Here is a 27,346-nt window from a genome sequence, read left to right on the forward strand (position 1 = left end):
GATTACATGATGATTACAAAGACTATCATTTGTACAAATTGGTTTTATAACACTTAATCTAGCAAGTTTACATTGAGAGTAGTATAGACACAGACCCAAAAAAAAGACAAAATGAAAGTTAGAATTTTTTTTTTTTTTTAGGATAGCTAGAGAGCTAAGAAATTACTGGTGTAGTTAGGGAGATATATGCTGCAGGCAGGCATGCAAGCATGCCTTTGCTATAAGGGATTTAAAAGAAGGAGTAGAGAAAAGGTTTTGTGAAAAAGAGTAGGTTATGAGGGATGGGAGCAGGAGCATTCCCAAGTGGATGTTAGGTGAGAGTGTAGTGATTTTTTAAAAACTGGGATACTAGCGATTGTGCGAATGGTGGGGGGAAAGGAGTTCCATAGGCGTGCAAGTGAGAAGGATAGGAGGTTTTGTCCTGGGGGATGGAGGGGTCTATGGACTTCAATAAGGTTTTGATTGTTGGATCTTAAGAGTCTTTGTGTGTGGTGCATTTTAAAGGTAGTAGAGAGGGAGGGACAGAGGTGTGGTTGAAATATGAGTTTATGGGCATATGTGAGCTGGGTATATGAGAGGTAGTTGGGTAGTTCTAACCAGTTGAGTTTGTGGAGAGGTTCACAGTGATGCATAGATGATTTGGTACTGGTGGTGAATTTGGCTATTTTATTATAACAAGAGGATAGTTTGGTTTTGAGTGATGTTTGTTAGAAGAGGGGCACCGTAGAGAAGGGAAGGAAGGAGAAATGTAGAGGAGAGAGAAAGCTTAGTAGATTTGGCGAGGAACCGATTGTGTCGATACAGTATGCCAAGTTTTTGGTGGTTTTTTTTTATATTTAGTAGTAGGTGGGAGTTGAATTTCAGTTTGTTGTCGATTTGGACTCCTAATAGTTTGGATTCGGATACTAGCTGTAGAGGCGTATTATTTTGGCTGGTGATGGGGAATGAAATTTTATCAAAGTTATTGGCTTTAGAGGGTGTAAATATCATAAGTTTAGTTTTAGTGGCATTGAGTGCTAGATGGTTGTGTTTCATCCATTGTTCTGTTGTGGAGAAGGACTCTTGAGTAAGTTTTAGAAGAGTTGGAATGGATGAGGCAGCACAGATGATTGTGGAATCATCAGCATATTGTATGATGTTTGCATGAGGGTTAGAGAGGAAGAAGTCATTTATGAAAATATTAAAGAGGAGCGGGCCTAATATAGAGCCTTGTGGGACATCTGTTGGGGTATTGAGAAAGGAGGAGGTTGTTTTTTTCCACTTGACAGCTTGTTGTCTGTTGGAAAGATAGCTGGTAAACCAAGTAAGGGATGATGGTGAAAGGTTTAGGTTGGATAGCTTATTAAGAAGTAGGTTATGAGAGATAGTATCAAAGGCCTTAGAGAGATCTAGTAGAATGGTAGAAACAGTGAGGCCAGAGTCTCTAGCTTTATTCACCGTTTCTAGGAAGGATAGGAGGGCTGTCATAGTGCTATGATGGGGCCTGAATCTATGTTGGATAGGAGTTAATAGTTTGTTGTCTAAGAGATGAGGAAGTAGTTGAAGATGGATGCATTTCTCTAGGATTTTTGAAATGGGAGAGAGGGTGGCAATGGGATGGAAATTGCTAATGTTATTGTCGGTACCACCTTTATGCAGAGGAATGATATAGGCTTTTTTCCAGATTTGAGGAACAGTACTTTCTAGGATAGAGCGGTTGATAAGGATACTTATTGGGAGAGCAATAGCTGAGAAAGTACGAGGGAATGTTATCTGGGGCATTGGTGCATGGTTTTAGTTTCTGTAGGAGTTTTTTATGATGGAAGTAGGAATAGGTTTAAGGAGGAATGGAGGTGGTAGAGAGGGTGGGGAAGGAGAGAATGGAGTTTGTGGGCAAGGTGGTTGTAGAGAGGTGGAGATAGGAGGGGGGTTGTTATTTGAAAAGGAAGAGGTAAGTTTGGAGATAGAGTCTATGAAGAAAGAGTTAAATTGGGTGGCTAGGTCAATGTCTAGTGTATTTGGGGAGAGGTTTGGGTTTTCAGTAGTACCTGGTTTTAAGAGGGTCGATATGCCTCTCCAGAACTTTTGGGGATTGGTTTTGTGGTTGCTTTGTAGGTGGGTGAAATAGTTTTGACGGTCTGCTGAGATGAGTTTTTTAACTGTGTTACGGAGGGTTTTGTATCTATTAAGGTTAGATGTAGATTTGTTTCTATGGTATTGTGTCCAGGCTTTGTCTCGAAGTTTCATGGTGGTTAGTGTTTCTTTAGTTAACCAGGGGGAGGTTTTCTTTTTTATTCTTTTGGTTATTGGGGGAGCATAAGTATCAAGAACTTTTAGGAAGGTTGTGTTAAAGTCAGAGATAGCATTTTCCTTGAGCTGGGACTTTTAGTAGTATAAGGAATATTAGTCTGAAGAAGTAGAATATTCTGTAGTTTGTCTGCTTTTTACTCCCAAGCCTTGTTAGTCTTAGCCCTGCAAAGTTTTAAAAAGATTTGTGCTAAGCATGAAAAGTGTAGCAATGGGGGCTGCCATGGCTCCCAGCATAGCTAACATAACCCTGGGCAAGTGGGAGGAGGACTTTGTGTTAAACAACACAGACTACATTCAGCATATCACATGCTATTTACGTTTTATTGATGGCATCTTTATTGTTAATGTAAGACATAGAGAAGATGTAGATTATTAGTTTTAGAATTTGGGGAAATAATTTTGCTGTGCTTGTAGTTTATTAATTGACCACAGTAATCTCTCTCTCAGTATTTGTTTTAGTCAAAAAGGTAGATTTTTAAAGATTGACGTGTGTGTGTATAAACTGAGATTCAGGGGCTAGTTAATTCTGTTTAACTGATCAGGGCCTATGCCATTTTCTAGTTTTTTTTTTTTTTTTTGTTTTTGTTTTGTTTTGTTTTGCTTAAAAATATTTGATGACAGCAGAAATTAATCATTTAACTTTTCCATTAAGAAATCTTTTTATTTAAGATACAGATTCAGTAGCCAGTTGAAAATCAAAATATTTTCAGCCAAATTGACATGTTCAGATGCTATCCACACGTTAACTGAAGAGAAAACTGATAAATAGGAATATATTCTTTGAATTTTTGCATGTGTCTATTGTTGTAAGAAAGTCCTATATTGCACAGCTTATAAGTAAAGGGATTGTGTATAGATCTACGAGTGTCATTGTTCTGTCTTACTCAGCCCTCATTAAGTCAGTCATTGAATATAATGCACCATTTGGCATGTATCTGTCTAGACATGCAATAACCGTAATGCCCACAGAGATACCTTACTAAAAGGATACAAGGCCTAAACAACATGTTTGACTCAAAGCCGTGTCATTATACTCTGTATCCTACAGACTGCTAACAGGTGATATGTATCTGCCACACAAGGCACCCTCCAACCCATTTACTGCACATCAGAAATACTCGGTCTAGCAATCTAAACCTTTTCTGCCACATCAACAGAATGTTTTAGAGGGACAGTTATATGTTGTAGAGGATACCACTGCTGTGAAACAGACTCCCCATCCAGATAAAACAAAGTTCATCCCTGTCCATATCCAAGTACAACTTAGATCTATGGGTGGGTAAAAGGTCAGTGCTTGATTTGGATATGCTGGAAAATTACTGCCTAATCTGTATGTATCCTTTTATAGGTATGGTTATGAAGAAAGCTGTATATCCACAGATGGATTTCTGTCTTATATTACATGGACTCCTTGATGCATTTTATTCAGGGTTTAGGCCAAGGCACAATAATGAGACTGCCCTTACTCTTAAGTAGTTAAGGACTTCCTGATGCTGAAGGATCATTGGTCATAGTCTGCCTTGGCCCTACTTAATCAAATGATGGCCTTTGATTGAAAACTTGCAAATCCTATTGTGCTTTGATTGACAGTGTTCTTACCAGGTTTTCCTCTTACCTCTTGGCCCACCTCCAGTGGGTGGTATCTAGGGTTAAGTCTTCTGGTGTCTTTCATTTGAGTGCAGAATGCTTCAGGGCTACATCTTAGCCCCTGTTTTGTTTGCAAGTGTGCATGTTACTGATTAGGAAGGTATTAGTAGGGTGATTTTTTTTTCTGTCATATGCAAGACACCTGTACTCCTTCACATAGAAGGCAGTGACACATTTTTCTGCTCTGGAAAATTGTCTGTACTCATCCTACAATGGATGGATCGTAACTGACTAAAGGTTAATGTGTTGAAGATAGAGGCTTTATTGGTGTAAACCACCTTTCATCCATCACATTTTTCTCTATTTTCTACCTTACTCATCTGTGATGGAAATCAGCTGGACTTTCTCATTTCCATGAGCTGGTAGTGATACTTGATAACAAGCTCACACCCAAAGACCATGTTTCAGCGATTGTCAAAAATCCTGTTTATATTTTAAGACCATAGCCCGTATCAGCCACTTTATTCCACCTACTGACCTAGCAGCAGTGGATCATTTTCTGGTAATAGCTCATGTGGGCTGCGGCATTGCTGTCTACTTCAGGCTAATGGATGGGGTCATACGATGCTTAAATTGAGTGCAGAATTTTGCTGTTGTACTTTAGACTGGCATATCTTATGCTTCTGTCATACAACTCCTGTCCTGTGTGATCCGCACAGGCTGCCATTTGCGGCCAGGTATGTATTTATAATCTTAACTCTTGCCTGCCATACCCTTCCATAATCTTGGTTCTGCATATTTAAAGGATGTGCTTAAAGCCTTATGTCCTGCCAAAGCATGTTAGGTTGTCATTGCAGAGAGCTGCTAGCTGTTCCAATGACTTCCCTTAAAACAACTGGTAAGGCTGTCTTTTGCCTAACTTGCTCTGGTCTCATGGACCAAAGATTCTGAGTTCATCTACAGGAGATGTCTAAAATACCATCTGTTTAGGGGAGTATGCCTTAATCCTCTCAGGGGAGTTCTTCTGCTTTTAGACATCTTAATTTTGAAGTCACTGATTACTTACTCCTGTCACTTATTTTTTGAACCTGCTGATCTTATTAATATTTTAGTGCTATCCTATTTGTGTACACTACCTAGTTTTTGTGTATTTAAGTACTTTAATAAAGTAAAATATATAACAAGATGGTGTTATAGTCCCCAAGTTAAAAATCCAATATTTTTTCTAAATAAAAATCTTCACCTGTCAGTCTAACATTTAGTACCTACCTTATATATATATATATATATATATATATAGATATAGATATAGATATAGATATATGGGTCTATATTAGAACATTGAAGTTTCAAAACTTCGAATGCTCTAGTATCGACCCCTATTCAGCAAAAGCTGAAAACATCGAACAAACAGAACAGCAAATTTTTTCCTAGGGAAAAAAATTGCTGTTCCAAAACACATACACACAACACAAGCACACCAAACAAACAGCAATCCACACACATACACCTAAAATCTTATACCTAACCCTACACTAAACTGTACAGACACCACTAACTATCCACTTACCTTAACCCAAACCCTAAGGTCCGTCACAATTGCACACTCACCTCATCCGCGCCCTAACCCTAACTGACCTACCCCGCCCTAACTCTCACGTGCACACAATCGCACACTTACCTGACCCGTGCCCTAACCCTAACTCATCTACCCCGCCCTAACCCTCACGTCCACACAATCACACACATACCTAACCTGCGCCCTAACCCTTACTCACCTAACCCGCCCTAACCGTCACGTCCACACAATCGCACACATACCTAACCCACACCCTAACTAACCTAACCTAACTCACACTCAATCGCACACTTACCTGAACCCGACCCGTAACTTTCCACCACAGTGCTGAAAATACTGAAGCAACAGAAACGGACAACCGAATTCTTTCCCTAGGAAAAAAATTATGTTTTCTGTTGCTTCGATATTTTCAGCTTTCCCTGAATAGGGGTCGATATTAGAACATTCAAAGTTTTAAACTTCGATGTTCTGATATAGACCCATATATATATATATATATATATATATATATATATATATATATATATATATATATGTATATATTTATATATGTGTGTGTGTTTGTGTGTATATGTGCAGATTTATAAATGCATGTGTTTGTGTGTGTGTATATAAATAAATAAATATATATATATATATATATATATATATATATATATATATATATATATATATACATACACACTTGTGTGTGTGTATATATATATATATATATATATATATACACATATACACACATAAATATAAATTATATGAGTGTGTCATGAAGTATTGAACATGAGAGAACATCAAAAAATGGACACTTTAGAGTGAATCAAAAATATGAAAAACGAAAATTTTTTTTAAGGACTTACCCCCCCCCCCTGCTAATTATATATACTAACTCCAAGGTCACACAACAGAGGAGTAAGGGTAAATTCCATTGCCACATTGCAGCATGATCCCATGCAAGAGGCTGCTGGCAGAAACTCCATTTAAAAGAATGTTCACTCACATGAGCATTCACTTTTTTTTTTTTTTTTACAGCAATAAAAGGCATTCACTTGTGAGTGTTCATGCTTTCAGACTATATATTATGTATATGTATATATATATATATATATATATATATATATATATATATGTGTGTGTGTGTGTGTGTGTGTAAATGTATAAAATGTATTGCTTGCACATCCAACCAGAATGGCTAAAGATCCTGTTGTTTTTTCCACATAGTCTTTCAAACTGCCACTTGTAGCTGAAGTAACTATTGCATGTTTTTCAACGAATGATAAATTATCTAATATGATTTTTGTAACCTTGTTCAGTACCACTAAACATTCATCCCTGTGTATAAACGTATTTTTTATTTCACATTAGCTTGCATGGGCTAATCCCACTGCACAAGTTTGTTATGCTGAATGACACCATTAGTGTGAGTACGAAGAGAGCCTGTAGAAGTGAACCAGATTAAGACACTGCGACTCATTTCCATTCTTTGGCTCTTATTTTATTAACTTAAAGCTACAGCTACCAGTATTACTGAAGGAAGCTAACACACTTAATATTTACTACTGATTTTGGTCAAGTTTAGATTTTTGTGCAAATGTGTTTTTCATAACCTTTGGACATTGTTTAGTCAACTTCAGACTGTTGAGCTGGTAATGTTTGTTAGAATGAAATTTGCACTGTCTAAACTGGTGACTGTTTTACATACTACCTGACGTAGAAGCCTCTTGTAAGAAAAAAGCTACTGGCTCCTGTCAGTACCGTGGTTTCCTTTTTTGCCTCATCTTTCCATCAGTTTTATTTGAATACTAGGATATATTTTTCAACTGTAACAACTTTTTCTGATGCAGTTTGCTTCCTTCACTTATTTAATGCTTTTGTAACAGATCACTAAGCTTTAGGGTGAGTAGTAGTGCTGTCAGCACCACAGTTGGCTTGTCTGTCACCCTGGTGAACGTTGGTACTGCATTCACTACCTCTAACATCTTGCGTCAGGGGCAGCTTGCCCCCCTTTTCCCCACCCTAGCTATGTTTCTGGCTGCTGTACTGTACTTAATACTGACTCTGGCTGCTGGTTAAAATTTTCTGCACCCCCAGTCCTCAGTTATTAGTAATATGTTTATTCATTAAAAGCAGGTTTGCAAATAGTTTTCACCTATTACTCTGTTCGCACCCTTCTTGCAAGTGCTTGCTCACCTAGTTGTATTGCACTTACTAGTTGGACTAGCACTGCCTGTACTTGGAAGCATAATGTGGAGTGCGACTGTCCACATTATAGCTGCTGTGGCAGACTTAGTTTGTCAGTGTTAAGGACTCTCAAAAACTGCTAATGGAACATTGAAAAGTACTGCTAATTGTCCCTTAAAAACAAATTCTCTGCCCTTGAATCCTTTATTGAAGATGATAACCTATGTATTCAGGTGTGACAAGTTTTGCTAAAACCAGAAGGTACCATTTTGCATATCTTCCAGTCTTAAAAGACAAACAGAACTGGTGGTGGGAGTGTTTCTTTTAGCTGAAAGGCATACCATAGCTGTGATTATCACCCATTATCCCAAGATTTGTTATGATGACTGTAAATAGCTAGTTTGAGAACATCATGTAATGCAGCAAATTAAAATTCAGAATTGCTCTGGTTTACCAGCAAGCACCAGCTTCAGTTTTCTACACCACTATTCTTATTAACAAAATTATGCCTCATCTGCAGTTTCAGAATGCAGTTTTAATGTGTCACCTTTTAACCTACATTGGAATGAAGGCCTCAGCTAAACCCACATGAATTGCCAACAGAGTCCTCTCTCTAATGTCTGTTAAATATGTGGAGCCTAATGCTTGGTTTGGTTTATGCTAACAAACCTGTAAAACACACTTTCCAGCTTGGTGAAAAAAGAAATTCATCATTCTACCCAAAATCCACTTGTGCACATTGTCTGCGACTGACCATTGCAATGTATTTATAGTCCTGTCTGCTAAAATGCTCTAGCTTGAAGAAACAGACGTTCAGCATTCAAACCCCAAGTCCACTGTAGTACACACAGGCTGACTGATTGGTCACTTGTTACTGAGCAAAGTAATTGCAGCATGGTGCTAGCATACTTCCTCAATATTCGTATGACTGAAAAGCCAGTTTTATCCAGTCAAAACTGGAAGAGTTAAAGGAAGGCCTCCACTCAAATTCATAATACTCTTATACACAGAAAAACAGCTTTGAAGAGGTAGAAAGGCAGTACTTTTCCCAAAGACTATGAGCAGTTTGGTTGTCTCAAAACCAACTGCAGAAAGTGCACAACCATAGCTGTGCATGAAGCAGTGGCAGCTTGCTATTCTAGCTAACCTTAACAGTTTATGGACAGAAAGTAACAATTTCATTGGCGGAGATAAACAGAACATAAGGCCCACACTTGGAAAGCAAATTGCAGATTGCAAAAAGTTGGGTGATCATCTCATTGGCCTCTTCTGTCAAAATGAATGCAATTATTTGGATTCAAACAACTGCCAAAATGACACAGCTAAGCAGCCATTTGGCTTTACCACATGCTTTCAGTTTTCAAAGTTCCTCCATCAAAACTTCTCAAATAGTTTTCAGATCTTCTACATCATGGGCAGCCAAGATGTCCTGGTTTATGTCATAAGTTTCTTAAAGCCAGAGATGCATTCATTGCATTTACTCCTAAAACATGTTCTAAGTAATGCTTTCAAAACTGGCACATTTTCTCATCTTTGAAACAGAGCAAATGTCATGACCCTTGGAAAAGCTAGCACTCAAAAAGGTGGAAAATTCATTGTAGCCAGTATCTCTTGTACTCTTAGCCAAGATCTTGGGGAAGACAATAGCTTCATAAATCAAAAACATCTAAATTTCTACAGACTACTTAGTCATCAGCAATATGGCTTTAGACCAGTCTGTATTCTCTGCATAACTTTACTAACATATAACTTGCTTAAGTCCATGCTTAAATGGAAGCTAAAGGAGTCATTTTTTTTTATCTTGCAGAAGCCTTTGATTCTGTAGACAATTAAACACTGCCAAATGAACACGTGAACACAGAAGTACAGTGGTTCACCAACTGTCTTAAGGATTGAACTTTTCAGTTCATTATTAAGTATTCACAGTCCTCAAAGTACGTAAAGGGGTACCACAGTGTTGTCTATTTGGAGACCTCGTCTCTAATGTCTTTATTGATAAACTTAAATTCATCCTCAGCAAACCACATGGATTTGTTATGCTGGCAACCTAACACTCTTGGGTTTCCATGTTATCGTCGTCAGGCTAACCACCTATCTTATCCAGGTCTGTCAAACATTAGTAGATATGGGCCTGAAATGAATATTGCCAAAAATCAAGATTATAAGACACTTGAAAATCTACTAATAAAACAAAAAAAAAAAACACTCCAGTGAAAGACAATTGTCTCACAAACTGATAAAATACGTTTGTTGAGAGCTTTCGTCCATTTATAATACTTGACTTCTTTAGAATAATGCCATATTCAGTCAACTAACATTATGAGACAAAAATAATGTTTTATAATTTGCACTTGCATGGTTGGAAGGAAAATGTATTTGATAATTATTTAAATGTGAGCCTAGCTTTTTATTGGTTACCACAGGCTTCCTGTGATCAAATGGTTTTATTAGGGGGTTATTTAAATGTGATTTGATTGAATATGGTGTTATTCTGATGAAGTCAAGTGTTACAAATGGACTAAAGTGCTCAGTAAACATATTTTATCAGTTTGTGAGCTGGTAGCCTTTCACTGGAGGGTTTTTTTTGTTTTATGAGTACGTGTTTAGGTTACTTGGCTACACTTGGAAATGTTACTACTCATAAAGAGGACTGGTCAATAGCAATAATTGATGGTAAATTCCTTTAAATATCTGTGGCTGTGGCCTGACCATCTGTTGCCATCATTGTGAACATTATCAAAGCCATTCCCAAAGCCCTAGCAAACAGTTACAGAATAAGTGGGGTTGTCACAGAAGATTCTAAAAGTGCTGATTGAGGGGGCCATTCTTTACACTTAAGAATGCGCATTAGAGGTGTTTGCAGGCTTATCAGGCAAATTATTAAATAAACTGCAAGGAATGGAAAAAAATCTGCCCCTTTTGTAACAAATACCCTGACAGAGGCAGACTGGCTGCCTTGACCTCTGCAGATCTCTTCACTGGCAGTTAGCACAGATAATTAATGCTGGGAACTTTTCCTATTGTCCAATGTACATGGTTTTATTCTTTCTTGCTTCATTTGCCTACTCTGTAACTCTAAGCTAGTCAGTTATCCAGACAGTGGTCCTAGGTCACTCCTGAAAAGGAAATCTTGGATTCAGAGGGCTTACATGGTTAATAAATGTATAAAAAATGTAAAAGTTAAAAACATCATCTAGATCCCTCAGAGCCAGTTCTGAAACCCATTTTGCTCACTCTACTACACTTCTAAGGCTCTTTCAGTTCTAGCAGCTGGCAATGAGCAGTACTAGGTCCCCAGTATTGGAATTTTCTTCCTGTTGAAATAATAAATGTTTAGCTGTACATAGTTTCAATAAAGCCTGCAAGGGATTTCTCACAAAAAAGGCAAGCTTCAGTTTCTAGGCTGAGCTGCATAATTATCATTGAATAAATGTTCTTATTGACTGCAAGGCTCAGCTGTTTCCTGTTAACATCTAATCCGTAGCTTGTGATGGCTGTTATCTTATGTTGTCAAACTGTTTTTGGTATTTTTGCTTCTTCCTTTCTCATGGTATCCTGCACTATGCTATCTATTATAATGTGTGTTTACTATAGACTATGTAAGGCGTGTTTAGCCTGTATAGTTGTGCTTGCTAGCAAATAATTTACTTTATACTAATTACACCTCTCTGTTCTCATTGTATTCTGAAGTGTAGTGTATGTTTTAATTTGTGCCATTTTTGTTTTGTGTGTATGATTTATATTTTACTTCTGCAACACAGTTATGACTGTCATCTAACTGAACAAAAAATATATAAAGCAGTCAGATCTTTATTTTGTACATCATGGCATTGCAGTAAACATTAAGCATTCTTTCATTCTGTTTACCCATTTTATGGTTAGTGGTAACCTTTTGCCTGTCCTGTTACTTAGTGGGTATAGGGCAGAGAGAGACTGTTCTTAAATATGATGATGTTCTGTCTTGCATTTCACTCACGCATGCACACACACACACACACACACACACACGCACACACACAAAATTTAGAGCATTCCTAATTCACTTAAGCCATGTATATAAAATGAGGGGGGAAGTGGAGCACCAAAAAAATTGTACAGTAACACACACAGGACATGCCGATTCCACATAGGAGGCACCCAGCCAAGACATGAACCAGAGATTTAAGTGCTACACAAGAGCAGTGTTAACTTCACCACCACTGTACTGCACAACATAAAAATAAGTATTGACATTTGTTACATTCACATTATTTCTTTCATGAAGAAAATTAAAACATTTTTTCAGAAGTTTGGTGTTTTAATATCAAACAACTTAATGCAGTTTCATATGGTTAGAAGGACTTTCCCTTTAAAAAATATGCAGTGAGTCATATTTTTGACTAAACAACTTAAAATCCAGTTTACTGAGTTTTTTTCCTGATAATTACTATAGAAAATTACATTTGTATTAAAGAAGAAATGCTTTTAATTACTGATTTGTGTGCCTCCAAAAGTGCCATTTTTGGTGTCCTACAGTGTCACTTTCTACACTGAGATATTAAAAGATGGAACATGGTTCAAACTGTGGCTAAGATAACAGGAAATCTGTTTTGTTAAGCAAACTGCATTTATTCCGTTGCATATTTTTTACAAACTGAATCAAAGCCCTCAATAACCACAGCTGCTGTTAGCAGCGACTTGTATTATAAAGACACTAACACTGGGTTAAACACAACTTGTACCTTGAATGAGATCTAATGCAGTAAGAAAATCTTTGCTTTCATGTGACAATACAGTGAATTTTGTGGTTCAAGTATTATTCTTATTATACCTGATCTGATTAAACCCATATGAAATTTCCTAGGCCAACTGTTATGTATTTTAATAGAATCATTCATTTCCTTCTGCAGGAAGAATGTATGGCTAGATACAAGCTACTGGCTGAGTTGGTGCTGAAAAGGAAACAGGCCAAAAGCTGATCTACAGGAAATCTTCGACAATTGCTGAGAAACTGTACCAGTGTTTTACCTCTGATTCATCAAGAATATTTGCTGTTTCAAGTGTCAAAACATATTTTACCTCATTGGCTGTATTTCAGCTGCCTTATGAGTCAAATGGATAATCAGTACTCCCTCTACAATTTTAGCCGATATTGAAAAGTGTTATATTTTATATTGCTTTCTGTCTCTCTCTCTTTCTCACACACACACACACACACACACATATGTGTATATGTGTGTGTATATATATATATATATATATAGAGAGAGAGAGAGGGAGAGAGAGAGGGAGAAAGCTGCTCCTGTGCTAGAATGCTAGAAGTTGTGTGTCGACATGTTTAAAACATTTGTGACCATTCTGTTAAATCAGCTGCATATCCCAGATTTAGCCTTGAAACCCCTAACTGTATACATTTGTGGTACGATGTTTCATTTTTAAGTCCATCAAAGAGGATTCTAACTTGATCAGCATATTATGTTTGCAGTAATATTATGGAAATTAAACAACTTGATTTCTGATTTGTTTTCTTTTTTGTGTGTGTGTGTGTTGGCATTTAACAACTGTAACCTTTATTTAAAACTACTGTTTTCTAAGTTGACAAAATGTCAGCATACAGTATTTTTAATAAAAAATGAAACTGGCAAAACGTAAACGGAGCATTTTTGACATGTTATGTGATTTTCATGTTATTCTTATGCTTACAGTCTTATGATTCACAAGAGCAGCTATTACTGTCTTGAAACCATTTGTTTCTTTTGTACAAACCTCTATAACTTGGCACTTCTGAGTCTTAACTCTTTACACTCCTCAAACATTGTTGTATGGCAGTAGATGTGCACATAGAAGTAGTCTAATTCATTCATTCATTCTCTGATTTGTTTTTATCTAGATTTGATGTTGTCTTTTTCATCTGCCTCAACTATTGGGTATACTGGATGCGATCAGATCCAAAGCTAACAACTTTTCAACTCTTGGAGCCAAGGCTCTGACTCCTCCCCTCTACCCATAATTCCCCTTCATCTTCACAGATTCTCAGAGCTCATTTGCCACTCATATGACTTGGACATGCATAGCTAGCGTTGCCACCCCTCCGTTTTTTTTCCGGAGTGCCCGGAAATCAGTAGGGCACTCCGGTTCTCCGGTTCTTGTACTCGGAGTCCGGAAATAGCGACGTCAGGCTCGTCCGCGCGTATTAAAAAAAAAAAAAAAAAACATTCCCGTCTTGGACTCTCATTGATTGGCTGCTTGCTGCAGACGAGGCTCGTGCAGCAAGCAGCCAATCAACACGTAGAGTTAGTAGTCAAAGCCCTGCAAAGCCCGCGAAAATTTAAGAATATAAAGCGGCGCTTCAGCTTAAGTTTTTACCTTTTACTTTTGTAGTACAAAGGGTGCTGCTTAAGATCTGAAATTCTTGCTTGGAGCCTTGGACATCGTCTTCAGTGGATTGCCTGCCTGCCTGGAAGCCCTGCCTGGAAGCCCTGCCTGCTGCCTGGAAGCCCTGCCTGCTGCCTGGAAGCCCTACCTGGAAGCCCTGCTGCCTGGAAGGATTGCCTTAGCCCTGCTGCTTGCCTTGCTTGCTGGAGGAGAAGTGCTGTGGACTTGGTGGTGGTGTGTTCCCCTGCTTGCTGGCCCTTTAGCTGCCTGTTCTGTTCTGCTGCTGAGAGCTTGTTTTAGTAGCCCTGCTGCTGATTTTTCTGGAGGTAAGTGGATTTTTTTTAATGGATTAATTCTTTGGAATTAAGGTAGATTTTCAAAGATTAGTGTGACAAGGGGAATGAAATATTGCCAGCACAGCTACTAGTGAATTTTTTAAATATTAAATTTATATTAATTCACTAGCTGTGCTGGCACTATCTCATTCATTGATGGTGACAAGATGTGTGTAACTATCTAGATGTTCAACATGTGGTGATTATTAACTAGAACAGTTTCTAATCCGGTTTTGGACTTGGTTGCAGTGAATGTATAATGACTTCATGATTTGTATAAGATGCTTGGACTGTAGATCTGTCTTTCTAGTCTGTCATCACCGTGATGTTTACCTTGACCTGTGTTTCTTCCTAGGGTGTCTTTCTAGGGTGTACAGTCTTCGTAGTATAGTGAGGCTTAAATGTAGCTTTTTTGTCTAGTTTGTCATCACAACTGTTTACCTTTTATCTGTGTTTTCTAGGGTATACCGTCTATACCAAAGCTTAGCTCATTTGATGTTACAGTGAATATATGATTACATGATTTGTATAAGATGCTTGGACTGTAGATCTGTCTTTCTAGTCTGTCATCACCGTGATGTTTACCTTGACCTGTGTTTCTTCCTAGGGTGTCTTTCTAGGGTGTACAGTCTTCGTAGTATAGTGAGGCTTAAATGTAGCTTTTTTGTCTAGTTTGTCATCACAACTGTTTACCTTTTATCTGTGTTTTCTAGGGTATACCGTCTATACCAAAGCTTAGCTCATTTGATGTTGCAGTGAATATATGATTACATGATTTGTATAAGATGCTTGGACTGTAGATCTGTCTTTCTAGTCTGTCATCACCGTGATGTTTACCTTGACCTGTGTTTCTTCCTAGGGTGTCTTTCTAGGGTGTACAGTCTTCATAGTATAGTGAGGCTTAAATGTAGCTTTTTTGTCTAGTTTGTCATCACAACTACAACTGTTTACCTTTTATCTGTGTTTTCTAGGGTATACCGTCTATACCAAAGCTTAGCTCATTTGATGTTACAGTGAATATATGATTACATGATTTGTATAGGATGCTTGGACTGTAGAACTGTCTTTTCTAGTCTGTCATCACCGTGATGTTTACCTTGACCTGTGTTTCTTCCTAGGGTGTCTTTCTAGGGTGTATCTTGTCAGTCCACAGTATGCCTGAACTTTCTTGCTCTGTTCAGACAGCTGGATAACGTTTGCACTAGGTTCTACATAAAAGTAGAGGGTCTTAATTTGGTGCATTGCTGTAGTGTCTGACCCATGTGTTTTACACACAGTTGAATGCCTTCTGTGCATATTCTGCTGTCACACCAGGTTCATGTGTAACAGCTGCAAGTCCCTCAGACAGGAGTTGCTTCTGCCTTTCATTGCTTTACCTTCACTGTAATTTTTATGAGGAGTCTCATTTTTTTTTTCCCTATACCAACTTGGTATTACTAGGGTGTGAAAGTCTGGAGATTCACATGTGAATGTGAACTCTGGCTAGTGGCTACTGACTGACACAGGCCCCACCAGGCACTGGTGTTGGTCACAAGTGTTTTGATTTTCTGTTAATAGCTGTTTTGGTTTATTGTAGTGTTGAGCAAGGATCCTACAGGAATCATGTTCAGGAAAAGGTCAATGGATCATCAAGAAGAGGCTGAAAGCGCGTCTCCTAAGAGGTTTTTCTGCAGTTATAATAAGGTGTGGGAGCAAAGCTATTCATGGGTGCGACCTGTTCCAAATGCAGATGCCATGGCAAAGTGCACATCCTGTGGAACAACTTTCACTGTAAAATGGGATGGGGAAAAGGCATTGAAAAGCCATCAGAAGTCAGACAAACATCATCAAAGCCTTCAGCTCCAGAGGCAGAACCTCGTAATGACCAAGTTTATTCAGCCACGAGTGTAACCAGTGAAGCTTCCAAAGTCACTGCAGCTGAAGTGACAGCAGTCTATCATGGAGTGAAACATGGTCACTCATATGTATCCATAGATTGTGGAGGTAAGCTGGCACCGACAGTCTTCCCTGATTCTACTTTGGCTTCAAAATTCACCTGTGGGAAGACAAAATCTGAGAGTATTGTCATGAATGTTCTTGCACCTCATTCAGAGGAGCTCCTTCTGCAGGAACTTGGCAATTCCTATTTCTCAGTGGGATCAGATGCATCCAATAAAGGGAACAGAAAAATGTTCCCTTTAGTTATTCAGTACTTTACTCACATCCATGGCACACAACAGAAACTCCTTGATTTCTATGAGGATCATAACGAAAGTTCTAAATGTATCTTTACTAGAATAAAGGACATCCTTGTGCATAAAGGACACAAAGTACAAAACATTGCTAGCTATGCTGCAGACAATGCCTCAGTCAATTATGGAAAGCACAGGTCTGTTTTTAAAAGTTTGAAATCTGAGGTGCCTCACATCATTGCAGCAAACTGTTTATGCCATGTAATACATAACTGTGCCAAGCATGCAAGCAAGGCCCTTGCAAAGTTTGATGTGGAGACTCTGGTTTTGAAAATACATAGTGAGTTTTCAGCATCTGCTAAAAAAATGGCACTGTTGAAAGGCTTCTATTCTTTCCTAGACCAGGACTTTAAGGAAATAATGCAACATGTTGTAACAAGGTGGCTGTCTTTGTTCCCAGCTGTGGCAAGGCTGGTAGAATGTTGGCCTGCTATTAAAAGTTATTTTATTAGTCAAGGGCCTGAGGATTGTCACCCCCTTATCTGGAAATTTGTGGAGGCCGATGAGGATGGCATCAGTGGGGATGTGTCTGAGGCAGAGTGCTACATACATTTCATGCACTACATCCTGCAGGTATTCCACAAGTCTATAGCAAAACCTGAAAGTAACACTCTCTGCTCCAGAGTTGTACACCGTGATGAAAAGTCTAAAAGATGAGTTGCAGAGAAGGCTAGATGACCAGTTCTTTGGTACTAAAGTTTCATCTGCCTTACAGCACTTTACTCCAGCTGTCGCACAGCAGGTCTGTAGGACCTTCTGTGATTTTTTACAGTAAAGCACTTTGTTACTTACAGAAGTGGTTTGACTATGATAATAGTCCCTTTAAAGCTATGCAGGTCCTCAGCCTCCAACATCCTGTAACTTGGCCAGAACTGCGTACAGTTGCAGACCTCTTCAAATTGGATGTGGACATTGAAGCACTTTACTCAGACTACTGTACTTTAACTGCTGCATTGCCAGCCCTGTTACAGATGACAGAGGCATCTGTAAGTGATCGCTGGGTGACTTTTTTTAGTAAAGCTCCAAACTGCAAGCCACTTTACAGACTGGTGCAGTTTGCTCTTTCAATCCCCCCCAGCAATAGCTTTGTGGAAAGGTTTTTTTCACTTATGGGGAATGCGTGGACTGATGTAAGAAATAGAATGCTTGTGTCACTTGTGAAGGCCGAGTTGCAGGTCAAGCAAAACTTTAACATGAGTTGTTCGCAATTTTATTCATTTGTGAGAAATAACCAGCCATTACTTGAGGCTGCTAGATCAAATGCCAAATACAGCTTCAAGTATAAGCAATGATTTCTAGCAAAACTGAAGATACTTTAAACAGTTGCTTTTCTTTTACTGTTGTGTGTGGTGAACCCTTAATGTACTGCTTTGAATGAACTGGTGTTTTTAATATCTAATTGTATTTCCATTTTAGTACTACCTGTGATATGAGACTTGGGCTTAGTTTTCCCATGCTTGTGTGTGATGTACTGTTGTATGTAGTGAACCTTGAAGTATTGCTAAATAAAGTTTTTTTATTTACTTTTTGACTCATCGCACATTTTTCTACTTATTGGTAACTGTATGTGATATTAAAGACTTATGCTGAAGGGTGGAGTAAAGGGGTGTGGCTATTAAAAGGAATGGGTCTGGCTTGATTGTGCATGGGGCGGGGCTTGTTTGTCAGGAAATGGCACAGTAGAAAGGTGGCAACCCTATGCATAGCTCTCAACTTTCCATCTCCAAAATGAGGAACACTAGCCCTGGAACAAATGGGCAAAATGTGGAACACATAGTAATCATCAGTCTCAACCTCTTAAGAGGCCAATGTGGAACACAGACCTTAACAATGTGTGACAAGTGATCAAAATGTAGAACGCCCTATTTTCGCACAGAGCAAAACGTGTCATAGCCATGGATCATGGTAGAGACTTGCATTTCACATTCACCACTTTAGATTTGTTCTACCCCTGTCCTACCGCCAGGTCTGGGCCTGGCAAAGGTGCCTAAAAGGGTACTTAAAAGCAGGACCCTCTATTTTGACGAGAATGTGTCATTTAAGACATCATGTCTTGGAACAGTTAAGACCAAAAGAATGCAAGATCTCATATCTTTAACCATGAAAAATAAAAACACACTAAGCAGAAGCACACATACATATCCCAACATTTGTAAACCCTCACATTCATGCCAGTATCACTACAGCGTTTTGTACTTTGAAACCGATTTTTTGCCATTAGTGGGCCATTTGGATTTTAAGGTAGAGTCCCTACCTTAAAATCCAAATAGCACGCTAATGGCAAAAAATCTGATCCAAAGTACACAAAGGCTGTAGTGATACTGACATGAATGTGCTTAGTTTCCAGTTGTGGAAATACTACTGACAAAATGCCACCAAGTAAAGAAAGCAGAGCAGAGTGAAGGACAAAGCCAGACTTGACAAAAATACTGCTATAAACCTGAGGCATTGACAAGAGAATTCAAAATAAAAATGTTTCTGAATTAGAAGTTAGAATTAAAAAATTAGAACTTAATTAGAAAAATTGCCCATTTTCTAACGTCAACCAGCAGCACAATACTGTCACTTCAGTATTTTCCTTGAGCAGTTCAGCATCTTGCCATTATGAAAAGACACTAAAGTTAAACACAAACTCAAGCAAGAATGACAATAAAAGTAGATTATATTAAAGCTCTAGTACTTGTCAGACAGTGGAACTCAATGCTTAAGTGTTCTAACCTTAATGGACATCTATCTGTGTGTTATATTTTTGTTTGATCTGTTTAATTACACATTTTATTAAAAGTCCACAACATTAGCAATCCATACTAATACATTTCAAACATGTCAGAAGTTGCTTTGCTTGGGATTACAAGAGTTATTATGCTAAGGATAAACTGAGATGTATGTGGCATGCACTTTTGAGGAGAAGATATAAATTACATCACCAGAACCGTTACTTTAAGGATTTGGTTCTTATTATGGTGTCCGAACTCCTGGAGATCCCAGTTCTGAATTTATTTTGTGTGGGTGTTGCAATGTGTAGTCCAACTTACCAGTTCAGAAATGTAGTTTTCATTTAGGCATTACGTTGCTAGAAATAACACAAGCAAAAGCATGAAGTAAACTGACTGTCACTAGTAAATATTATTTCCACCACAGCAGGGGTGGGAATGAAATATCAAAATCTTGATACAAGTTCAAGAAAAGCCATAAAATACCTGAACAGCAAGTATTTTTCCAAATACTTTTCTCCACTGAGCTAGAAAATGCACGTGATTTTCGAGTTTAAAAAAATGTGTCTTAAAGTGACTATCTTATCTAAACGATTACTACATGTCTGGCTCTCTTTAGAATAATTCATCAGGACTTTGCTTTATACCAACTGTAATACTAGGTCTAGAGGTACACCTTAACATCTTGAAAATGTAATGAAGAATTATCCAGTTCAAAATACAGACTGCAAAAGTAATCCCCAAACCCATGAAACAACTACATGTACTTTAAGTGATGCATACAAACATAAAGGGCAACATAAGTGCAAAGCCATCACATAGTTATAACTCGTTGTCTATATGTTAAATATGGTAAAAAGAACTCCTGTATATTGTTTTCCTGTTGATGGAGTTGTAAATAAGCTACCTTGCAAACAAGAACAGCTGCAGTCTAAGCAACTGCATCCACACCAGGTAATAACAGGAAATGGAGGGATTAAGTATTACACGGCAATGCACAGTCTCTGGCCAACATTTGAACGTCTAGTTAAATGTTACTATTGCAAAGCATGACATAAAAAGTACAGTTTCTCTAAGAAATTCTGTCTGTTGGGTACTTTAAAACTACAACTTTGTCTCCGCCCGTAACCATCTTCATGTGGAAAGGTGGTGTGGCTGACAGCGTGGAATTCTCCCCGGGAACTCCTGACTATGAGGAACTGCAGTCATATTGCGATTTTTGTGGACTGTACTTGAGTTTGAAATACAAAAAAACCCACTCGTTTCGTTAAATAAAAGTTTATTTTAAAATAACGCTGCTATTTCTACTGGATTATTTGGCTGAATATTGCTTGTATACTTTGTTGCATCGTGGAGAGATCAGTTTCTGCTTAGACTCACTGAGTTTGAAATACCCCGGAGGACACCGATCATTTACCTTCTTACTTCTCAACAATTTACAGTATCTTCAGTTTTGGAACTAGTAAGGGGAAGAAGAGAAGAAAACAATATTAGAGGATCACGCATGCAGATATAGCGCAGTGTTGCAGCTCATCAACACCTGAAAACACTTCTAACTTGAACACAGGATACCAGATTTTGGTTTGAACAATATACCCCTGATCCCATGTAGATGACACTAATATAGAGTATTATTTCCTAAATAAAGCTTTCGGCAGATCACTGCTTTCTTCACCCATTATTTTAGTGCGAAAAGGCTTCCCGGAATGTGATTGGCCTATGCATTGGTTTGTGTGCCGTGATGCTGATTGCCATTAATTGCGGTACACAAACCAATCATAATGTGTGTAGTGGAGCCACTGCTGTTCATTGCGGAACAGTGGCTTTGCTCGTCGTTAAATGCAGAGCGTTCCGCATAATCCAGAGCGCTTAAATGCTAATTTACTAATGGCTTACTAACAACTTAACATACAAGGCCATGTCAAACCCAGAGCTGTTGGACTTGCTACACTTAAAGAAATCCCAGTCCCTCAGAGCCACACGCTTCAGGGATCTAAACCTTGTCATCACAATAAACAAAGCATGCTGGAGGGATAGGTTCCTGACCCAGAGACTCTCCAGACTCTGGAATAGACTGCTCATACATGTCAAGCAGAGCACCTCTTTGGCCCTCTTCAAAAGGAACCTTGATGATTGGATGGGAGAAAGGAAATTCACCCCAGGGATTACGTCAGTCACCCTGCTAGACAGGGGTTCAGGGACGTAAATAGTGTGGGAAGAAATAGCCAGGGAATTGTTGTGGCTAGGCTTGTATAGGCCCTAGGGCCAATAGCCTAGTACCAACCTATGAACTTCAACTAGGAAGGCCATAGTATGGTTAAAATATGCTGGTTTTACTTGTAAAGAAGATATTTTAATGAATTAGTATGATTCATTTCTATTTACCATGGATTTCACTTAAAAAAATTCCTAACACTGAATGTGTGACAGGGTCTTTCAATGTGGAACATTGAGGAACTTTGAGGAACATGAACGTTTTAAGACCCTAAATGAGGTACATTCCTCATAATGAGGTACACTTGAGAGGTATGTGGACATGATTCCAGGGCACAGAGCTTTCTGCCAACATTTTGGAGATAAGTCAAGTCTTTTTGGATAAATATTTAGTCCAAACCTTTTATCCTTGCTGTTTCTCCAGCCTTTTGTAAAATAGTGCTTTACCAGCTCCTTTTTACATACTTTGCTCTTATAGTTTGATTTCCTGCCTTTCTCTTCCCTCTACTGTTTTAAAAAAAAGTATTCTTGTTATATGTAGCCTCTCTGTTAGGTACTCATTAAGCTGGTAGTTAGTGATTTATAAGTGTTACTTAATCCTTACACCACTATTAGTCAACTCAAGTCACCAGATAGGATTACTAAATGCAGTTTAATAGCTCACAAGCTTACACCAGTAGCTATAACAAAGTGTTTCTTCAGGTATGTAAAAAAATCAGCATTTACCCTCTCAGTGCATTAACATACATGCTTATAACATGACAAAATTCTGAATGATCATTGGTGTATAAATAGTTATGGGATTTGCTTTTTGAGTTGGGGTCATCTTTGTCTACTGAGCATTCTTCCGGTGTGGTGGTGTTTACTCCACTGAGTAGGTGATATAGTTTGTGTTTTGCTGCTGTCACCTACTGCTAGTTTTGTGAGTTAGGTATTGTGGTAGTATTGTCACATGATATCCAACAAAGATTTGAGATTGGAAAAGCACACAGCATGCGGGCACAAGATTCTACCCCAGGATCCTCACTCTAAATGTGTAGTATACCTGCCTGGGGACAGCTCATCTCAAAGAAGATGGTCAGTTATGCTCTTCCTTTAATCTGAGGGCCCTGTCTGATCAACATTCAAAGTTAGCTTGACAGGCCTTCTCCCTGCCACAGTGAGAGATTTCACCTCATCCCTTTCTGCTTATTCTTCCAGCAAGAATCAGAGAAGAAGGTTTAGTTTGGAAAAGATGGGGAGAAAGAGAAGGAAAAGGAGAAAGAAAGTGAAAAAAAAACACAGACAGAGATCTATTAACCTTTCTGGATCTTCAGGTCTGAATGCAAAGATTTCCAGGCCATCAGTTCCTGTTGCCTTTTTAGAGCCAATCAGTGTCTGATTTAATCTACTCCTGCTCAAAGGTTCTTCTTAAAGCCAACCAGTCACTGGCTGCAGTCACCTTTCTTAAAAGAAAACTCATCTCATAGGTCTTCCAGGCCTCCATTGGTGGTTTCTTCCTTGAAGTCGGTATGGTTATTGAGAAGCCTTTCTGAAGCCGATGTCAACAGGGTAATGAGGAAATGGGGTCCTCCCTGCAACATTTTCTCTGTGAATGCCAGATTCAGCAATGACTAACCCCCTTCAAGTTTATCTTTCTCCAGTCAGAACTTTGGATCCAGTGATATTGGAGCCATGTGTTCCTGTGGGATGTCATTGTCAGAGCTGATAGCCTGGTCTGCTTTGACTGTGGCACTGTCTTTTACCCACTTAAGTCCAACTGTGTTGGATATCGAAGGGTCTTAGAGCTGAAAAGTTGGTGCTGGTGTACAGGGAACTGGATCATCTCCAGTCATCAAGTCCATCCTTTCCCCTAGATACATCAGCATTGAACAACTCTGCTCTTGTGTTGACCTCACGGCCAAGCTGGATCGAGTCTTGGGGAGGACGTCTGTTGGGTTCTTTGGATCCCAGGAATCCCTCTTTGAATGTTTTTTTGACTTCAGTCTTTGAGGCTATAGAGAGGATTACCTCTGGAGCCAAGTAAGAAGTCTCCTGTCCACACTCTACTCCATCCCAATCCTCACTGACTTTGGTGTTTCCTCCTCCACTTCATTCTGTTTGACAGGGACAGTCAGCTCCCTTAGGTCTCAAGGAGACTCACAAGATGAGTTCCCCATATGCTTCCAGCCTTTCTTGGATGCCACCACAATGGAGAAACATAGGAAGAGTTCTTGCAAGAGGAGGCATGTGGACTCCCCTGGGAGTCCCAAACTGAAGATGCTGATTTTTTCTAAGGGGAGGGTTCCTCAGGATCCCACTAGGAAGACAGCTCCTTTGGAAACCTCTTGGACGTAATATGATAATGGGGGGGGGGTCTACCGACAGTCTATCCCAGGAGGAATCATTATTTCAGGAGGCCTTCAGAGATGACCCATCTACTTCCTGAGTGGTCACATTGGCTGACAAGCTCATGGATTTGGTTTTGCAGTGAGTGTGGAAGGAACCGGATGTGGTGGAGTACATACCATGAAAACCTGACAAGATATTGGTTTCCCTACAAGTTGCACTCCACTGAAACAAGAGGCCTGCAACTAAAGAGGTGGTAAGGTCCCTCTTGGAGATCTTGACTGCAGAGTTCCTCAAGACCATTAGCTAGCAGCTGGCTACCCTTCAGTCCATAGGCAATGTGTCCATGTGCCTCTTATCCAGTACAGCAGATGGCATTTCCAGAGTGGCAAGCACCTCCATTGCTTTATGTCAGAGTACATTGGCTTCTTCTCTGTGATTATGCAGAGAACTTCAAGATGTCTTTACTGAATGCCTGTTGTGATGGGTCCACCGTATCTGGGTCCAAAGTGAAAGATACACTTATCAGACATTAACAAGACAGCAAAACTCAGTCTGCCATAGATAGTCACTTTCCAACTTTCTCCTGGAACCAAAAGAGTGGCAAGAGGTTGTGGTTCCACAAGTATCATGGCTTTACTGATGGCACTTCTGGAGATAGATCCCACCAGGGCAGAGGGGGAAAACTTTAATGGACATTGCCTTCGTAGAGAGGTGGTCCACAGAATCAGGAGTTTTGAGGCACTTTTGCCAAAAAACACAGCACAAAAGCTTCCTGAAATGTTGTCCGACTTCCGCACTTTGGAAGCAGTCATGGTGCTTGACTCTGCACCCCCAAGCCTGGTTATCCATCACTTAAGATTCTTGGGGACAGAGAATCACAACTAGAGGTTATGTTATTTCCCTTGTTTTCTCAAACAGAAAAGCTACAAAGAAGACTTTGTGATATTCCACCCAATCATAGGAAGGAAGCAGCTTTGGAAGTCTTAAAGCTGCTAAAGAAACAAATCATCCATGAGGTTCCACCTGACCAGAAAGGTCTGGAATTTACTCGAGATTCTTGTTGGTTTAGAATAAAAAATGGGGCATCAGACCCATTCTCGGCCTCAACCTATTAAACTAGTTTGTCAAACAGACAAAATTCTGGATGGTCACAGTTCAGTCCATTTTGCCACTCTTGAAGGATGACTGGTTGAACTTGATGGAACTACAAGATGCCTACTATGACATAAAGATAGCAGGTCAGTTCATGCGGTTCCTCTGCTTTCAGCTGGTAGCCAGTTTCATTTCTGGGCACTGCCCTTCAGTCTTATCACAGCCCCCAGGAGTTCACTAAATGTATAGTAGTGGTGGCAGGTCATCTCAGACTTCAAGGGCTCCAGATGTGCCCATCCTTAGATGACTGTCTCATAACCATTTCCACAAGGGCTGTACTTTAAGCCAGGAACTCCTTAGTCCAGATATGTCTCTGTCTAGGAATCACAATCATCCTGGAGAAGTCCAAGCTCACTTAGGTCCAGATGATAGAATTCACATGATCCCACTAGATACCATTTAGCAAATTGCCAGGCTCCTGGAATCCATGACAGGCTCCTGGAATCCATTGTCTTTATACTGTGAATTCAGGATTCCAAGGTGTCTCATCCAAACCCACCAGCAAAATCCATTGTTTGTCACTTGGGGTCAGTGGCAGCTTCCATAACTCTGGCCCTCAAGCCAGATTTTACACGCAAGTGTTACACTAGATACTCTCAATTCAGTGGTCTATGCTGTTTCAATCCATGCAGTTTCTGATCAGTTTAATGAGAATCTGCAAACAGCATATTCTCTGATGGCTAACTTCCCCACTGGATCCTGTAGGTTTTTCTTTCATTCTCCTGTCTCCAATGGCCATGGTTACTATGGATGCTTCCCTTCGGGGATGGGGGGTGGACTTTCACAGAGGCCAGTCTTCACAAGAATGTGCTGGAGATGGGGGTAGTCCTTCTAGCTAACACAGGCTTTTCAGGACACCCACCACAAAAATGTGATCATGATTCAGACACACAACATGTCAGTGGTTTGTTACATCAACAAACAAGGGCGAGCTCATTATATCAGTTATGTTGGAAAGCCTAGAGGTTTGGCAGCAGACAATGTCTTTCCAACACTTTGCTGTGGCAACACATATCCTGGGGAAGTCCCCTGTTTTAGCAGACAAGCTGAGCAGGTCCAGTCTTCTGTATCACAAATGGGTTTGCTACCATTCTGTGTCTGCCACTGGGATCTGCCTTGTTGCAATACATGTGCTGCCCGACTCAGTACCAAGTGCAGCAGCTATTTTGCCCTGATTCCCCATGTAGGAGAGTCATCTGAGGATGTTCTGATCCACACTTAGCACCCCCTGGTTTCCTGTATGCTTATCCACCCATTAATTTCTTATCTAAATTCCTTTAAAAAGCAATATTTTGCAAGGTGAAACTGATCCTTAGTGCACCCCACCCGCCACCTTTTGGCCCTGAAAGATATGTAGTTCCATTTTGTGTTACTTCAGTTAGTACACCCTCCTTGGGTGCTGGAACCTCTTCCAGACCTGGTCTCTCATCCATCCTGCTAGCACCACCTAGACATCAAAGCATTAAATCTAAATGCCTGTTTTTTCCACTTCAGTGATGGCCAGAAATGCCAGGCTTTCTTCTTCTGTTCATATTCTGTCATCATCTCAAAAACTGTGTGTTAGAAGAGTATATAGAAACAAGTGGAGACATTTTTCCATTTGGGCTTTCTCCGCAGAACTGGACTCCTTTTTCAGACCTGTGACCATCTATTTTGAATTTTTTTGGCAAATTTGTTTCAGTAACATGCTAGTTATTCTGCTTTTAAAGTTAAACTGGCAGTTATCTCCAGTTGTCATGTAGGAGAGAACCCAGACAAAATTATGGCACCACCTGTGGACAAACAGTTTTGGGTAAAAAGGGTGCCTGTTGATGCCATGGCATGGTCGTGGCAGCAGCCACTAAAAAGTAACTTGCCAAGAGGAGTTCCACTGTTCATCCCCCAACAGGGAGTTGTGGGAGATAGACAGGTTTGGGAAACATGTCTATGCTTCAGCGACCTTTGCCTTAAGATCACTGAATTATTTGATGCATTTCACAAGGTTACAAAGGGGATTTGATTTAGGAGCTCTCAAATACCATCTCAGAATCTATTTCTGAAGAAGTACAATTGTCCATGACTTCTCAACTGGCTACCCTTCAATCTATTTCCAATTCTTCCAAGAGGCTCATTTCACATGTAGCCAAAGGAATCTCAAGGGCAGTGGGTTCAGGCATTTCCATGAGGAGGCATGCCATGATGTATTTATATGATTTTGCAGAGCCCTTTAAGTCTTTATTTGTCAATGCACCTTTTGACGACACATCTTTCTTTGGCCCCAAAGTGAAGGACATATCCATGTGTGAGAAGGACAGAAAGACCTTATCTGCTGTGAGCATACATTTTTCAATCCCTCAGAAATCCTTTTCTAGGAATCAATGAGGAGGTTGAAAGATGTGTTTCAAG

General features: G+C 39.5%; 1 protein-coding gene across 2 annotated transcripts in view; it reads left to right on the plus strand.

Moving 5' to 3' along the window:
• The window catches only part of DNAJC1 (DnaJ heat shock protein family (Hsp40) member C1), a 2,872,711-nt gene extending 2,859,455 nt beyond the window's left edge, over positions 1-13,256 (plus strand). For both annotated transcript variants that reach the window (XM_044064570.1, XM_044064571.1), the window contains one exon: positions 12,520-13,256. In XM_044064570.1, the coding sequence (XP_043920505.1) occupies positions 12,520-12,588 (69 nt within the window). In that variant the 3' untranslated portion in view covers positions 12,589-13,256. The remainder of the gene's footprint in view (positions 1-12,519) is intronic.
• The last annotated feature ends 14,090 nt before the right edge of the window (positions 13,257-27,346 follow it).

This window comes from Protopterus annectens, chromosome 3.part0 (assembly GCF_019279795.1).
Source record: "Protopterus annectens isolate FY-2018-M chromosome 3.part0, PAN1.0, whole genome shotgun sequence".
In the NCBI taxonomy this organism is placed as follows: domain Eukaryota; kingdom Metazoa; phylum Chordata; order Ceratodontiformes; family Protopteridae; genus Protopterus; species Protopterus annectens.